The 17851-nt window shown below is 41.0% G+C and overlaps 1 protein-coding gene across 5 annotated transcripts in view; it reads left to right on the forward strand.

Annotated features, from left to right (window-relative positions):
• Positions 1–758: 758 nt before the first annotated feature.
• Positions 759–17851, forward strand: part of EPHA5 (EPH receptor A5) — a 183313-nt gene continuing 166220 nt past the window's right edge. For all 5 annotated transcript variants that reach the window (XM_035888876.1, XM_035888877.1, XM_009649209.2 and 2 more), the window contains exon 1: positions 759–815. In XM_035888876.1, coding sequence (XP_035744769.1) covers positions 777–815 — 39 coding nt within the window. In that variant the 5' untranslated portion in view covers positions 759–776. The remainder of the gene's footprint in view (positions 816–17851) is intronic.

The raw sequence follows: 17851 nt of genomic DNA on the forward strand, positions 1-17851 counted from the left end.
TGTGAGGGCAAAAAAAAGTTATAAGGTTGAGAATAGTTTTTTGCTGTTTGATGTAAATTGTTGATTGCCTATGTGACTTAAGCAAGCTAGTTTGAGGGGTTTTTTTTGGGGGGGGGGGGAAGATCCCTTGGATATATTACAGTGAAGTTGTCAAAGACTTGGGGAAAAATGTGGGAGAGGGAGAAAAGAATAGATTCCTGGTAACAGTAATGCTGTGATACTTGCACAAAAGATACTTTAAAAATTGAATTTCTGGTAATCAGGAAACTCTGCATGTTGTTTCTTGTTTCATTTTTTGTCCTAAAGGCTTGATTATGCTAAAACCATAGGCAACCTTAGAAGAAATGTGTGTAGAAACATGCATAGATGTTTGTGAGTGTATGCATATATCTGTGTACCGTATGTCTCGCAGGTAGACATAAACACACCACGTATGTTATATATTTATTCCCCCCAAAAGACCAGATCCTAAGAACATGAAGGATCTGGATCTTACAGAAGTTTAGTGCATTTGCAACTTTGTTGCAGTGGCATATCTCGAAGGAATAAAGTAATGCATATATAGAATTGTTTTCAGTCTATGACCTCATTGTTAGAGGAGTTACTGCATTGTTATTCTGCTTTAGAAAAATCCAACTTCCTTGGTTAATTATAAGCAGTTTGTTTACCATAGCCACCCAAACCTTGAAATATTTACTGAAGTTTGTAATCCATCCATCTTTCTTAATGTTTTTTTCCTCTTATTTTCAGTGAATTTACTGGACTCACGCACAGTAATGGGGGATCTAGGATGGATAGCCTACCCGAAAAATGGGGTAAGTCTCTGTTGTTGTTTGCTTTCTCTCTCACAAATTATACTAACCGTTTCCATTCGGAAAGTAGACTACTGGGTTTAAAAACTCCCTGGAGTGATTTGTCGGCAATGGAGGGGAAAAAATAAATAAAACAACAAGCTGTGACTGGAAAAATGGAGCTGTGTGGCTAGGGGATTGATTTATTTATGCAGCAGAGCCAGCCACAAGTATTAAAAAAAAAAAATAAAAAATCATGAGTCAGCCCCCTCATTCCTCCCCTCACCAAAAAAAGCCATGAGGTTATTTAAATTTTTTTTAAATTATAAATTCTTGTTCTTTTCTTGAGCCTTTGGGGTGAATGTACAACATAGTTTTCTGGAAGTTTTTTTCTTCTGAAATGCAGGGTCTGGGACATTACTTTAAATGAACAGGGCTGTTCAGAAATACTTTTCAGGCTCATGATAAAATTCTGGGAGCTGATAACTCTGGAACAGGAGCTGAGTTTTAAGCACCTTGAAGAGCCTCTGTCACCATTAACTATACTGAGAACTGAAAGAACCTGGCCTCCTTATTTGATACCTGAAATAGGTGCTGGAGTTTACATGCATTAGTACCCTCCAGTGTGTGTGCTTGGCCTGACTGCATGTGCGAGCAGTCACTGCTGTGACTTTTGGTCTTTGATTTGGCTGGGGCATCCTCAATGCTGTACTGTAACAGAGCTTTGGTACCATCTCGAAAGGTTGACTCCTGCATGGCGCTGACCTGGGAGCCATGAGCACCGTGTGGGGCAAGAAAGCATCCACAGACAGACATGCTGCATAACTGAGCCCTCCAACAGAGCAGCTCTTCAGAATGTGTTATTCCAGAGTTTTAGTCACCAGATGAAACGGACTGTGGAACTGTCTTGGACTCCAGTTTGATTGTCATAAAAATGGTGGCAATGTTTATACAAAATGCAGCCAACCCTGCACATATTTATTACACAATGAATTGAAGTCTGGCTTTCCATATATTCTGTGTAGATGAAAGGTTGTAGAAATGGCAGCCTCTCTCAGACAAGCTGTGTGCTTGCAGGCATGGGTTATGGCAGAGATGTAAAAGCTACACGGGACAGCTCAGTTTATCCTCAACTCAGTTCAAGATCTAATCCTGTTGTGGTTGGAGTCCATAACAATATTTTTTCTCTATTGATTTAAAGCCAAGAAGTAAACTTGCTCGCCTTGCGTGTGTGTGGGCATCAGAATAACCAGTGCCAGATGTGCTGGCACAGCAATGTGTTGGTGCCATGGCACACTATAAAGATCCCAGTGTCTAGTTCTTTAATGGAAGATTTTTCCTTTTTGAAAACCTCCAGGTATTTTTCCTGTGGTATAAAGCACAGTTGCTGTATATACCAATGTCCTTACAGGAATATCAGTAGAGAAATAACTAGGCCTGAATAGCTGAGAAGATTCCTGGGTCTGTATATGTAGAGGAGTAAAAGAAAAGCTAAATATCCTATGTATAAGCCTTAGTTGTGTTATTTTCATAAACCTTTCTATATTTACAAGCTCAGTTTTCAAACAGCACCTGGAAATGCATTCATAAATGCCAAATTAATGGTTACTGACTCAAAAGGGAGGATTTTTTCCTTAAATTAACTTCCACAAAAAAAAGTGAATTGGGCGGTTGGTTTTTGAATTTCCAGAAATCTCCTCTTAATCGTCTTTGTTTTCATGGGACATCATAAAAATCCATGGGGCTAGCCCAACTGTCTCTTTCTTGGCCTAATATATTTGCAGTATTTTATAAGTACTGAAAAAAAGTCTTCAGATTTTCTTCTCTAACCCCCTTATCTGCTCTGCAGTCAGCTATGCTGCAGTCATACTCTGCTTAATTTTTTTGAAAGTTCTATCTTGTATAAATATTTTAAGTAACTCTTACTTCAGGACTTGAATTTGGAAAAGGAGGGAACTTTGTGGTCAGACGCAACCTGTTCTTTCTGAGGTATTCTCATACAAATTTGTTATCTTGGGATGTCCTCTTAAGGAAAATTTTGGAAGGTCTGTGTATCTGTCTGCACAGTCCCACAGACATGTACGCACTGTAGTGTTGCAAAGTGTGACAGATACAGACCATGTGCTGAAGTAAGCTTTTTGATGCATAGTATTTTATTATTGCTATTAACAGCATCCTGTAGAGTCTAGTCACTTCAAGTAGCTGGTAGCAATTCCAGTGGTGATACGTTTCCAACTGAAGATACATTAGATTTTGAAGCAGCCTTCAACTCTTCTAGTGTTGCTGCTTCTGCACTTGATTTTTTATTATGAATCTTAAGGAAACTTAGTATTTTTCCTAGAACCACATCTGCTAGGAGATTGCACCAGGAGCACGGTTGCTGTTAAAGAAAGCAAGTGTTTAGTTTTTATAGTTGTATGAGAGTGCCTGGGAGAAGTTATCTGTATATACAAAGGCTTCAGTTGGTAAGTTTTGAAAATGGATTTCCACATTTAAGAAAAAAACAAACAAACAAAAAAAACCAACCAAAAAACCCCCACAAAAAAACCCAAGAAAAAAAAAAACACAACCAAAAAAACCCCCCAAAACCTCAAACATCCTCCCCACCCCCCCAAAAAGAAACCCTAATAGAGGTAAGAGGTCCAGTCAGGACCAATGAGCTTGCATTTGGCAGATCCTTTGTAGGTGTCATAGTCTGAACTTTTATTATAGCTATGTGCCATGGTAATGTTTGTGTATTAAAGCTTTAAGACATTCTGTGCTCTAGGGAGGTCTAGCTGCCCTCATTTAGCCTGTTGCTCACCTCATTTTTGCTGAATGGGAACACAATGGGAAAATGTGATTTAACTTGGGAAATGAAAGCAGCAGTGTATGGGAAGGAGACCGACCCTCCAGTCTGGAGACAGATTAGGCTTAGAGGTAGACCTGTTTCATGGCTGTAATTCCAAATAAAGCACCACAGCTGCTTTACTCCCAGCAAGATCAGACCTTGGTCCACTGCTAAACAGTGTGCTCCAGCTTACCTAGCGAGTTACGGGGTTTAGTGCATGGGAGAGGAACACTCTAGCTAAGGGTTGCCTCTGCAGAGCTTTGTCGAGCTAGGCGCTTATTTGGTACAGGTTTTCGTAGTGTCTGGTATTCTTGCAGCCTGGCTGGCCTTCATTTCCCCAATGCACATAGAAGGTAAGAGAAATCCCCCTCTTCCATTGTATGGAGGGACCAGTGGAAATGAAATAATGTGATTGAAATGTGCTGTGGCCAAGCAGGGGTTGAAACAATGTCTCCTGGTACGAAGAACCAGCTGTTGCACAGGAGAAGGTGCTTTTTCTTTTTCTGCTGCTTTGCTCTGAAGGATTAATGGATCCTGGTATTGTGCCTTCCTGGCTGCCCCAGGAGGCCTTCCCTGGCTGTGTGGGTTCAGCAACTTGGCAGCAGTTGTGCAGTCGGCTCTTAAACGTGCAGTTATATCTGTTAGAGCATGAGTAAAGTCCTTGTGAGGTCCACGTGGCGATGGAGCTCAGAAAAGGGACTGTCTCCCTGCCAGTGGAGTGTGCTCAGAATGGAAATGCTGCCTCTTCCGCAGCTCAGGATGGGAATCAATCCTGTTATTACATGCCAAAGGGACAATTTGGACTTTGCTTTGTAGCTCATGTAAGTTTACTTTAACCTGAAGGAGGTTATTGGGATTACCAGAAGCTGTATCAGAAAAGTCTGGTCCCTCTTGTGTGGTAGGAAGCCCTCCAAGCACATCAACAAAATCAGTCAGCTTTTTTTACTAAAGCCTATGCTTGAATAGCAGGTCTGCAAAGCCTGTGTCTCTCTTTTACCTCTGTACTTCTTCCTGGGATGCTGCTTAGGATTACTCAAACTGGGCGCATTCAGAAGGTCATGTGTGCATTATGTAAGGCTGTGACCCTGACAAGCTCTGACCTACAGAAACTGCCTGCACTTGCCTGTGCTAAACATACATTTTTACCATATGGAAGCTCACAGAAGTAGAAACAATGGTAAGTGCTGTGAGAGAAATAGCTGGTCAGACAGTGTTTGTAGGCTGTATTGCCTCCTCTCCTCCCTTGATTTAGCAGGAGACTCTGCGTGATGCATTTTGACTCCCTGCAAAGTCATAGCAGAGGGAGAAGCTACTAAGGAGCCCCCTGTAAACCTGTGCTGACCTTATTTGGTCTGGTCAAATAGACACACAGCCACTTTTAACAATATCTGGATAATTGCAAAAGTTGCTGATTAAAATAAAAGCTTTCTTTAGCTGGCTTGATTTATTCAGTGATTATGTCTGATTTTTGTTTCAGTAGCTATAATAGCACTGATTTGTTTCAGACCATCCCTCCTTTGAGGGTTTTTAAACATATTTCTTTACAGCTTAGAAGTGCTCTTTTTTTTTTCTGGCCAAATTGGAGTGCTGCACACCTGCTTTGCTTTTGTGTAACAGGTCCTCTCCCAGTGCCTCCACCTCCCATTGATTTCCCTGACCTTCCTGTAGCACAGAACAGGAAAGCCTCTGCGGTCCTTGGGGTGTTGGCTGTGTGCTGTGGCTCGTTGCACAGCTCCACGTGCTGGGATTTTTTTCTAGGCTCAGACAGGAAAATAAACATGTACTAAGGAACCTGGTCCTGGAGAGATGTTCATAATTCTGTATTCATTGCAGAAAATGAGACCACTAGATGACTTGTTACATGTGAACGGCAAGAGGCAAAGCAATTGCTCCTGCTTTTGGTAGTTAGTAAGGCCAAATACTGAAAGTTGGGGGGTAAATTCAGCCAGATTGATTCTCCAAGTTGCTTCTCATTCATGTAGGACATTGGTGGGTTTGACTTATTTTATTATTTTTTTTCACAAGCAGCATTTTTGGCTCATTCTTTTGAGGACGGGTACCCTAGGGTGCCTCTTTGAAGTTAAAAATAATGGTGATTTAGATTACTCAGCATGGTTTGTGAATAGATTCATGTTGTTCTCTGTCAGTCTTGGTTCAGATAGAGATTTTATACAGGAATCCTGGATTGGAGGCAGTGTTTGCCCTCAGGGACAGAAATAAAGGGGGAGGGACAGGGGGTAGTGAGAGGAGAAGGAGGATTCTTGGCACCATTGAGCTGTGTCATGTAGCTATGATTATAATTGGCATTTTCAGGGCAGTACTTTTGGCAGCCTGTGGGTTTTTTTATTTTACTTTTTTTTTCCTGCAAATGCTGCTGCTCAGCTGTGACCAGTGTAGAAGAGGAATTGGGGGATATGCTAACATGGCAAGAATGCAATTTATACTGCGGTAGGGAACATGAGGGAAATAAGTAATACCAGAGTAGGTGAAAAAAATATATTAATGCACCTTAAAAGCTTGCAGTTTGGCTGCTTTGTATGTACACGCTTTTGTGCATGTACAGGTTAGTAAGAAACATACTGCATGTCTAAGTATTTGAAGTAAACTGAGTAATCCAAATCAAAGCAGTACTTAACATTTTCCGTTATATACAGAATAAAGGAATATTACACTAAGAATTTGTGGGATAATATTCAATAGAGTTGAAATATATCCACTTAGATTTCTCAAGGTAAAATGCAGTATCTGTATATATGTAAACTTCTTTCCTCTGTGACCCTCCCCTTGATTCTTTATGTGCTTACATGGTCATTTTTGCTCCTATCTAATGAGGCCGTGATGTGTTTTCTTTTGGTTATGCTGCCTGTTTTAGTGTGCCAGAGTGATTCATGCATGCTTGTATTGTATAGCATAATTATAAAAAGAGCTTGAGCCTTGGGTCTGAAAAGACACCAGAAGTTAATAATGCAGTTGTGCAGGATACTTGTGATAATTGAACTAAACTGTGTTTTAAAGCGGTGCTGAGTTCATGTTTCAAGCTCTGAAAGCTCCAGAGTGAGACTGAAGATTATGGAGGTAATGAGAGTGGAATTCGGCCAGCTGACTACTGTTCAAATCGGTGGATTTCCCTGCTGAGTTGGTGGCCTCACCAGTGCTTGTAGAGCTGCATTTGTTTCAGAGAGCTTGAATATACCAATCAAAATGTAAAGAGATCAGCTCTGCAATGGAGAGATGTGTCTTGTGTGAAAAGGCTGATGGAGTTGGGTGTAGCACTGAGTGTTGGACTGGCCCATAACCACCTTGAAGGATGCGGAGAAGAAAGGAATAATGTCTTGCCCAGGTTGGCAATGGGTAGGACAAGAAAAAGAGGATTTGTTTCAGCTAACCAGATTCAGGTTAAATTTGATGGAAAGTACTTACTTTCTACTAGTTCATCTTTGCGGCAGATGCAGAGTTTCTTTCACAGTAGGTCTCTGACAGCAGGTCAAACCATCATCTCCATTGCTCTGGACAAGCAGAGTTCATCTCTTCTGGAGGAACAAACCAGGTTGATCTGTTTAGGTCTCTCCCAGCTCTGCATCTGAAACTCTGCTGTCTGAAGGCTTGTCCTGACTGTCTAGGGTGAGATCTGTTGTTGTTTTTCTCTGAGCTCTCTTTTTTTTTTCATCTTGCCCTGCTTAAAAACCACATTGCTGTTACTCATTCAACACCTTGTATTTAAGATGTGCTCCTCTGACACCTGCAACTGGTTAGTCATGGTATATAGCTGCTTTTAAACCAGAGTACCTCATGCTAGACAACAGTTCTCACTGAATAGCCTCACCATTTTATTCATGTCCTTTCTCATATCTTCATTACCATCTGAAGTTAAATCTTCTCACTTTGTTTGAGGATGCTCTTAAACTTGTTGTCCTGGGCTCTCAGCTAGCTGCCCTTTGGTTTGTACACTGTTGACATGAATCCAGCCTTTATTTGGGAGCAGCATCTGGCGAGGCATAGGCCTTATTAAAGGAGATCTAAAATGCCTAGAGTACTTCAAGGTACTGAAAATAAATTAATACGAGTAAGATTAAGAATAAAGCAAATCTTTATCTCGGCTAGAACTGTATTACTGGAATAATATATTCCTATCCTAGTCTTGAAAATCCACCACAGAAGAAATGAAGGCTGATCCTTCAGTATATCATTTTGTAAATACAGTTGTCAGCATTAGGTTCCTCCACACAGGCTCATTGGGCGAACAATAATCTCCTTTCACGCTAAAAAGTCTTTTTTTCTCTAGTGTCTAGGAATTACGTTTGGGGATAAAAGAGCTTTGAAGAGCTTTATCTTCTAAAACCATTGTTTTCTCTGTTACTTTTGTGCCAATTTCAGAAATACTGGTATCCAACAGTTAGTAACTGTACAATTAAAACGTATAAATGTCATGCTGTCATGGAGAAACTGAAACTTTGCAGAATAAAGCATTACCATTATAGAATGCATGTGCAACAGCCCAGGGTCTATAAAACATGCATTAGGATTTTATAGCTTATGTTGATGAATTTTTGTAGGATGTTACTGACTACTTCGTATGCTAAATATATGTATCAGTGGATTACTTATCACTTAATTGCATAATCCTTTTATAAGACTTAAAATGCATTGGCCTTGCTCTTGCCCCATTTGACAGCATATTTTTTTATTCAGGTTAATGGCTTATTTGGGTAACTAAATTCAAGGCTGCAGTCCTGTTTGATTTATTTAGTGTTCTTATGATCAAAGAAGGTTGGTTTTCTTTTCGTGTTACTCATTCAGGAAAGCCAGCTTGAAAAACATGAAATAAAATGAATGCTAAGTTCAGAAAGGGAAACACATAGTAGGCTTGTCTAGAAGAAGAAAAGTTTAAATGCAAAATTCCTGAAAATAGTGTTAAGATGGAAGCTGCTATTTGTCTTCATGACCCTTGGTTGCCTTGTGTATTGCACAGTGAATGAAGACAATAAAAACTAGAGGGCTTTTTTGAAGACCCATCACCTAGATTAAAACCAGTAAGGAGAACTTTTTGACTGACTGCTGTTTTACTGCAAAGCCCTGATATGTGACTACTCAAGAAATAGTTCAGCAGTTGAACATCTAGGACTGTTGGAAGAAACTTTCATCCGTTTGTAAGTTATTAACAGGAGTGGTTCAGGATTTTCAGAGGCTGAAAATGGTGGCATCAAGTTCTCTGCTTGTCCTGGTCACAAAACTGGGGTGTTTTACAGTTGCTTAAGGCTACATGCATATATGAAAGGGTAGGGTGGGACTGTTTTTGGCTATTAAAAGAAAACACCAGTATTTTAGTTGGAAGCTCTTTTTGCCTCAAAATATTTTTGGTTTATAGTCTTAATTTATCTTAAGATTGCTTCGTTTTGGGGGGAAAAAGCATGCTAAGCTTTATGATTTAGTGTGTTTGACCTAAAGCAGGCAGTAATCATGAGGTCTGTCGGTTTTAATATTGAAAATACTGTGGCAAAAACAGATTAAGTACCAGGAGTACACATGAATGCAAATACATCCTTTCAGGGGTTGTATGTTAATTCTTCTCCAAAGAAAAGTGGTGGCTCCTCTCACCAGCTTTTAGGCTCTTCCCAGCACGAATGATGAAGCGCTGTTGAAGGGAGTGTGGGTGACACCTGGTTATCATCATCTCTGTGTTACCCCTGTGACGTTGGATGCTGCCAAGCCGCTGTGATCGATTGTCTGCACCCCGTGGGCTGAAAGGTGGCTGCTGCTGCTTCCCCTGCCTGGGCAGAGGGTTTGGGGGGGAAAAAAAACCCTACCCAAAAACCCTCAAAAAAATAAAGACTCTGCCATCCTCTGGGGAGTGGTGAGCATTTAGGGGAGAAAGCAATTATTTTTTCCATGTGTAATAGGAAAATACTGTTCCTTATTTCTGTTTGAAGATGGTTTACTGAAAACACATCAGTGATGTAGTAGCAGTTTAGAGATAGGAGCGAATAACACTTGCATGTTAGTTTGATCCTCACTTACCCCTGTATGATCTCAGTAAGGAATAGTCCATGGATGAGTTGCCAGATAGCTGCAGGGGGGCCAGGATCAGGCCCAGGGGGTTGGTAGGAAGCAACCCCACCCCCCCAAGAAGAGTGGGTGCTGTGCATCAGCATGTTGATGAAGGAGGAGGACAAGGAATTGCCTGCTGAGCTGGGCACTCTGGGGCAACTCCCAGGAGAGGGGTGGAGATGGTGAGGAGTCGAGGTTGCTGATGGCTTTCTGAAAACTGCATCTGTCAGACCAGGCTGAAACATCCCCAGCACAGCCCTTGATTTGCCTCCTTTTACTGCTTTCCAAGAAGGAAAGAATTACTAGATACCTCGTTCTTGCCAAGTGCTCTGATAAGCATTTAACTTGTGTGTTCTTGCTTATTTCTTTTGTGTTCATTGCTCCAGCAAGTTCTTCATTTAACAAAATTAACAGTAGAAAAAAAATCAAATTACTCTATCTTAAGCAGATTTGTTTAAATTGTTAGAAAAGTTATCCATCTAAAACGTGGTTTCACTTTAAGACTGTGCATCTTAAAGATTTCAGTGTCTATGAACTACCTATATATTGAAACACAGAAAATAATGTCCCTTAGATCTGTTATTGTGCTGAAATAACCAGAAGCTTGTAAAGATGTATGATTTCTGTGGATAATTACCCTCCTTTGGATGCTTTCTTGCAGTATCAAAGATGAGAACTTTTGAAGGTGGGGGGGAGGACTGAGCCTTTATGCTGCAACAATTTTCAGTTGACTTCAGCAAAAATATTTTGGGGCAAGTGACATGGCCCTTGTCGTCAGGGGTCTTCCTATAACAGTGATGATTCTTCCCGTAATATTGACAGTCCGTAATGCTGTGCAGAAGATGCAGTTGGCAGGAGAAGATAGCACAGAGTATTTCCTAATGTGATTTGAGATGTTGGCGTACACCCTTAATCCATTTGCAACTCTGTTCGGCTGTGAGGCAGAGCTGCAGGCTTGGTGTTAATCCTGTTCAAGTCAGCCCCTCCCCTGCCTTCCCTTTAGCTTTGAGCTAGACCAAGAATTGGTGAGTGAGGGCGGGGCGGGAGAGGAGGTGATGACAGGACTTGAACTTAAATATCTACTTATTGAAAGTGATCTTTCAGAATTAATTGATATTTTAGGTGTTTGAGTTCCGCTGTGATGCAGATGTGCTACTTGTAGGGAGAAGTCTTGCTGGGATGGTATCCCCAAGACCGAGCTGTATCTAGCAGATGCGAAGTGGGGTGGGAAAATTGCTTTTGAAAAGGAGGACTTAGACTTGCTATTTTTCTTCCAGCTGCTTAGCAAAACTAGCACCTTCTGCCTGTGCTGTCAGCCTCTTTCACTGGGACCTCAAATGGGTTTTTTTGGGGGGTGGAGGTGTTTCTATTTGCATATTCGGCCTGTGAACACCAGTTACAGAATGTTGTGATTCCTCTGGTTTCTTGCTGGAGCCTAGGGCTCATTCCTGAAGTTTGTCACTTGAAGCTGAGGGCCATCAAAATAACTTCTGCTCTGCATGATGTCTGCTCAGCATTGCTTGTTCCTGGTTCTGTCAACAGCAAAGGATAGCAAAAATGTGGCCTTTGGTCTTCATTCAGAAACCTTTGGGCTGTTCAGTTTTATTTTAGCTTTACTTTCTTCAAAAATTGGGAATGTTCACACTTGAGAGCTTTTTCTTGGTTTCAAACCTCCAAACTGACTGGGCAGCTGTTGGAGCTCCTTGCAAGACATAATTTTAAGCACTGTTACAAATTGTAGGGCATGCACTGACTGTTTTAGTTGGTTACAATGCAAATGTATAGTAAGCCTGTAAATCATAGCCAGTGTTGTGATTACAAATCATTACAATAATGCGAGATTATTCAGTTTGTCGCAAATCCTTCTAGACTACACAATTAAAGTTGTAACCACAAGTATAATCCTGTGAGATAGTCACTTCATTACACAATCTCCTTCTGGTTTACTGTTTGCTTTATTTTGATGCCAGATTGAATAACTGAATGTTCCTGTGTAGTTAACTTCAATGGCAGCATATCTGCTTTTTGTGTTGCTGCTAACTCTGGAGTTTGTTTTACATCCTTAAAAAGATGGATATTGATGAATACAATATTTGGGCAAAGCCTTGATGATTTCAGTTCTAGTGCTGCTAAAATCAACCCCAAAATGATGAAGTTTTTTAAAATGTCAATCACTATAAGTGTCTTGTCAGATGATCAGAAAGTGAGTTGCAGTCATTGATACGTGGTGGTAGGTGATGGGGTAGGTGACTGCAGGCAGGCTGGTGCCTCCTTGCAAAAGCAGTGGCTGCAGCTGCCCCGCTGCAGAATTAGTGAGGCAGAGTACAGCTGCTGAACAGGAACCAAATGAATAGTTGACTTGGAAATGGATTTCAGACCAAAAACCTTTTTGCATGGTTTCCGATATCCATCTCCGTTCTCCTGTGGTAGTCGTTGTCTTTTCCTGATGTTGGATGTCATGATGCTTCCAGTGCAAAGGAAAGCACAGTGGGCCAAGGAGCGACTTGTGCCTGCTGGCCAGAGCCCGATGACTCAGTGTGTCAGAGTAATTCTGACAAATACCCAGACTGAGATAATCCAAACGTGTCAGGGGATTTGGTTGTTGTCCTACTTATTCATTTTAATGATTATTGAATATCTGTGCTGGTTATACAGGCTGTAAGCTCAGCTTCCCAAGCCCTGTATATTCAATTTCAAAATGCTGCTTATTCAAAGTCCTATTTATTTAATTCAGGGGGCTGGTCTCGATGTGGACAGGCTGTGCCGATAGGCAGGAGCTACTGCGTCCTTTGGAGTTGCAGTAACTAAGTCTGGCAGAGCCTGTTTCTTGGAGCCATATAAACTGGCAAACGTCTTCAGCCCCCATGGGATTTGGTTATGATGCTGCTTGTGTAATGTTTGTAAAAGGCTTTTGCTGTGAAGGTGTTAGAGAGAAAGCAGGGAATCTTAAGCAGCCTTTGCTCAGTGTTTGCAAAGCTTTTTTTTTTTTGATGCCACTAGCCCAGGTAAACCTTTTGGACTCCTCTCTTCCTTGCCCCTTTTGAGCAGAGCGCTGCTACTGAGGTTTTCTGCTTGCAGGGTTAGCTGCACCAGTGCTAACCTGGGGTGTTTTCCCCCAGCACTGCTGTTTGCAGAGGCTGAGCTCGCTGAAGCTGGGTGTGCAGAAGTCCCTGCGCATCTCTCCAGATGTTGCAGAGGGTCTCTGGCAAAGACCAAAATCTGTGTTGAGCTTTTTTGTGAGAGGAGCTTTTGCCAGATTAATTCACTGGTGTATCTGTCCCTGCTGGAGGACCACATAGTTTCCCTATTGATCAAGGACAAAGCAAGCAACTGAGACCCAAAATGGGTGCTAGTGCCATAGGTGTCGTGTGTTTTCTTGAACTGGGAATGAGCCTAACTTTGTCTTTAAAAAACAGACTGTCCTCTTCCTTTTTTCTCACCTTTGTTTTGTCTGTTCAAAAAGAAAGCAGGAAAGAGAGAAAATAGAGTGAAAGCAAATTTTTCACACACGATGCTGTGACCAAAGCTATTACTTGGCAAATTTCCTTTCTTCTCTGCTCTGCAGAGTTTTAAATCTGAGAACTAAACTAGTTTTCTCCCCTATTACAGTAAATACATAAGTAATCAAAATGATATTAAGAAAGAAAGTTGGGCAACTCCCCGCTGTTCAAGTATGTTAATTGCAAATCATTGACATTCTAGACATGCTGTTTCTTACTGAGTTAGTTTCCTTGGTGGAATAAAACAATCAATTGAAAAAAAGAACAATATTATAGTATTTGCTAGTTCTTGTTATTTAAAAATAAGAGCAGATTTGTGAATGTGTGAGCTGAAGGTAATGGTGTTGTAGCTTCATAGGATTTAAGGCCAGCGGGGCTGTTAAGATGATGCAGTCAAGTCTCCTGTGGTACGTAGAGTGTAGAAACTTGTTCAGGGGTCCTTGCAGCAGATCTGTAACCTTGATTTGACCTACAGTGCATCTTCTGGAGAGCAATTTTTTTTCTTTTTAGTCTTCCCCTTAAGGTGAGTCTGCCATGTCCGTTTGCAGCTTGTGCCAACAGCAAGTTGTCCTTGTTATAAGACAAGCTAATCTTTCTAGCCTGAACTGGTCAAACTTGAGTTCTTAGTCAATGGATCTTGCTATGCCTCTTCTTCCTGACTTTACAGGTATGCGCTAGTCATCTCTCTCATCCCAACCCTGTTTCAGGCAAATAGAGCACACAAGCAAGTTAACCTCATCCCAGCCTTCTCTTCAGGTTTTTTTTTTTTTTTACGGATTTTTGTGCTGTAAAGTAGGTTTTTGACCTCTCAAGTAGCTGTGGACTCTCCTTTCTGGGATCTTTGTTTTGTCCTAGCTGAAGTGTTGTCATTTGAAATGAAAGTGGCTTTCTGGACGTGGTCTTAGTAAAGTGTTGCATTATCTTTTGTTTGCTCTGTGAGGCAAAGGGATCATGAGGAGAAGAAAATCATCCTTGTGATAGAAGCCAGGTGGAAGCAAAGGGGGAATCTTGGTGGCTGCTCAGCTGGATGCTGTGGCAGGGAGGAGTTGGGGTACACTGCCAGAGGTATCTATGACCTGAAACTGTGTGCGAGAGCTGTGCTGAACCCTCTGCCATCAGTTAACTTACACGCTTGGTTATTTGGCAAGGGGAGTCCACAGGAGATGGACGTGCTACGACATGAGTGCATCGTGTACATAATTTCTGTTGGGAAGACAGGTTCCTGTTACTGGGGAAGATACAACTCTGCAGCCTCCTGAAGCCCTAGGAAAGGTAGGATTTGGTCCTGGCTCAGCATCAGCCTTAGTGCAAGTAAAGGCTTCACGCCTGCAAAGCCAAATGCCTTGCAGCATCTTGGGACTCTGTGTCCCTGAGTGGAGGAGACTGCACTGAAATCACCTGTATGCCTGGATGGCCTGCCTGTGACTGCTTCAGTCCACACAAATATGAAAAGTCCTCTTTTTTGTGTGTATGAGTGGTAGAGTTCTTTCTTTAGGTCTGGTCCTCTGTGACTTGCACCCAAGGCTATAGGAAGCTATGGAGATGCAAGAACAGGTTTTTGTGTCCTTCCCTGAAATGGCTTATTCCTTTACTTGGTATGAAATTTCTTTCACTGCTTACTGTTTTAAGTTTCTTTGTGCACAATAATTTATGGATGAGAGCACACGTTATTAGAAAGCTTTATGTATTATGCGCTATGGGGGCAACTTTTCAACATCAGAGTGCCATTTCTTTAGCTGTCTAACTTCCAGTGGGTATGTGTTTTGGTAAGAAGAATGATGTCAATTAACCACATAACCTGTAGAAGTGCTGTTTCCTATGCTAATTAGCTCTTCCTCTGAGAATTGTACTTTTAATTTATTTTTTAAAGTGCATTCATTCATCCTTTTCCTTTCAAACATCAACACTCTGTGAAACATGCATCTGGTTTCACTGAAAGAGACAAAGATTGAAAGGGGATTGATTTCATGGTTTGACTGCTAAATAATGACAAAACTGGGTTTGTAACTTCATGTTTGTGTGAAGTGGTCAATCAGTCCATTTTGTAGAGTGAGTTGAAGGCCTAGAATAGGGATGGATAAATAATCATCTGCAGTTTCTGTGCTGCGTAGCGCCTTTCCTCCTGGGGACTCCTGAAGATTATTTAAAACTTTTTAACTGGAAATTCAGGCCACAGATGAGGATTATCTTGCCTAGCAGTAACATGCTGTTGCTGCTATTCAGCTGTGTTATGCCCATAAGCTGCACAAAATGGAGAGAAGCTTGCGTTCAGTGATGGGCCAGCTGTGAAAGTGGCTCTTCCATACTCGCATCCAAGGGAGGTCCTTGGTTGTGGTTTTCTGACCAGCCCTGGCCTGCTTTCTTAGCCCATGGTATGTTGATGTTCAATTGGTTCCTTAGTGGTAGAAGAGAGCATGGAGTAGCAGGAGGTTGCAGGTGAGGAAAAATAGCCGATGAAATACAGAACCACTCCAGAAATGTATCTTTTTCTGAGATGGTTAGGATATAGGACACCCATCAGGAACAAGTGAGCACAGCCATGTTTCTTCAATTCCAGATTTAAAGAAAAATTGAGGTCCAGGTTGCATCTCTGTTTGACAAAATTACATCCTTGTAATTTGTATGCCATGTTTAAATAGTAACATAAGCCTGATGTGGTGGGAATTAAATCCCATAGAATAAAAAGTAACTAAAAGTTGCATTGTGTTGTGGAATAGGCATAACAAGCATCCACATGTATAATTTATTACCTATAGTGGGTAAGTACTCAACAACAGTCATAATAAACTCATTCTGTTCGTTCATTTTTAGATCTTAGCATACTGATTCAGACCTTAACTGAAAGTGAATATACAATCAATGTGAGGCTTTTTATGCTGGCTTAATAATGTAGGCCTGCTGAGGATCTTTAATTAAATAATTATTCTTTGTTCAATCAGGATAGATTGTTTCACTATAAGGATTTCAGGCAAGAACATGCAAGATCTGCCCTGAACTGATCACACTTCAGCAGCTTACTGTAATCCTGTGTAAGTGATAGTTTTTGTCACACAAAGCAGTGAGCGCAACCCAGAACCAGGAAAAAGTTGTAGTCAGATATTAAAAATGTAATGCCTAATTCTGGGATGATCAAAGAAAAGCATGGTAAGACCCAATTTGGTGGTGCTGTGAACAAAGTTACAGCTGTCTGACAAATGTGAAAAGCGGATTTTCTACAGGGCTCTGCTTCAACAGCTTGCTTTGGTTTTGGTGACAGTTGTAAGGTGCTCAGCATGTAGGGAATCGGCAAATCTTACTGGTAACCTCACATATTCAAGAGGTGGCAAATGGAGCTGTTAGGAGGAGGTGCAATAAATTGCACGGTGCATGTGCCTGCTGTGCACGCCAGTTCCCATAAGAGGATCTGCGCAGGCAGAGCAGCCTTTTCATTTCTTCTGTCTGAGCGTAGTGGAAATGTAAAAAATGTGTTTGGTGTGGAGGCTGCTGCTTGTAGCATCGCACGAGGCTGACTTTGGATGGCCCCTGCTGCCGCGGCATGCCATTAATGCAGCTCACGGTGGCTGGACTGAGAGGACTTCAGTGTTTATTAGGGGAATATAATCATTTAAGCCTGAATAAGCTTCAAAGCTCTAATGTGGCTGTTTGGCCAACAGAAATGAGATGTAAATTTGTGCTGAATAGCCACTGATTACAGAAAGATGATTAATGCAAGATTTAAAATTGATTTATGGGTGCAGTTGTCAAGGCCTAAGCCATGAATGTAATATTATCTCTATGAAAAGCTTTGGGTAGATGAGAGACCAGGGAGCAGGGACAAAATAATGCATTTGCTGGAGGGTCTGATAGGGTGTATGGGCCGGCTGAAATCTAGTCAAATTTGGTATAAGCCTGAGAGGTTAGGCTTTGCCAATGCAGCACGTGGATCACTTTGCCTGAAATATTAGAAAACCAAGAAGTTTAATCTGTTTTATTGAATTAAATGTACTTTTTGATCAAGTATTTTTTTCTTTTACTGGAAACTCTTAAACATTTCCTCACTTTCAAGAAATTATAGATAGTCTGTGACAGTGATAAAAATTAAGAATTTAGTTTAGTTTTTGCAAATTTTCACTGTTGTGGGCATTGAAAATAAGCCAAGTGATTGGTGCTATTCCAATTGTAGTAAACAGAAGCCCCAAATAAATTTTGATTTATTTAAATATTAGGACAACACTAAAGTAACAAGGAAAACTTCCATTCTTGCTGCTTTTGAAAATTGTTCTGTGAACCTCTTGGTATCATCAGGTGATGAGTAACATGAACAGTATCCCAAAAGCTTTGAGAATCCAAGCACTTAGTTATAAACCTAAAACGTATGTCATACTGCGAGTCCTGAAAATCTGGCTTTGTCAGTCTTCCAGTGTAAACTCTGTGGTGTCAACAGTGTTTGTTATGGCACTTGTTAAATTGTTCTGCAATGAGTGTTACATTAAGCAGTGAAAAATGATTTAATGGTATTGTGTTTCTTCATTGCTTCTTTCATGCTCATCTCTGTTGTCTTACCCGCAATTACTGGGCTGCAGTTTGAAATGGATGTTTTAATTCAGATGTACAGATAATTTCAAACCTTTTAAAAAAAAAAAAAAAAAAAAAAAAAAAAAAAAAAAAAAAATAGGGGGGGGGGGGGGGGGGGGTGCAAAAAAAAA

The sequence above is a fragment of the Egretta garzetta genome, unplaced genomic scaffold (assembly GCF_000687185.1).
Source record: "Egretta garzetta isolate BGI_Z169 unplaced genomic scaffold, ASM68718v1 scaffold41, whole genome shotgun sequence".
In the NCBI taxonomy this organism is placed as follows: Eukaryota; Metazoa; Chordata; class Aves; order Pelecaniformes; family Ardeidae; genus Egretta; species Egretta garzetta.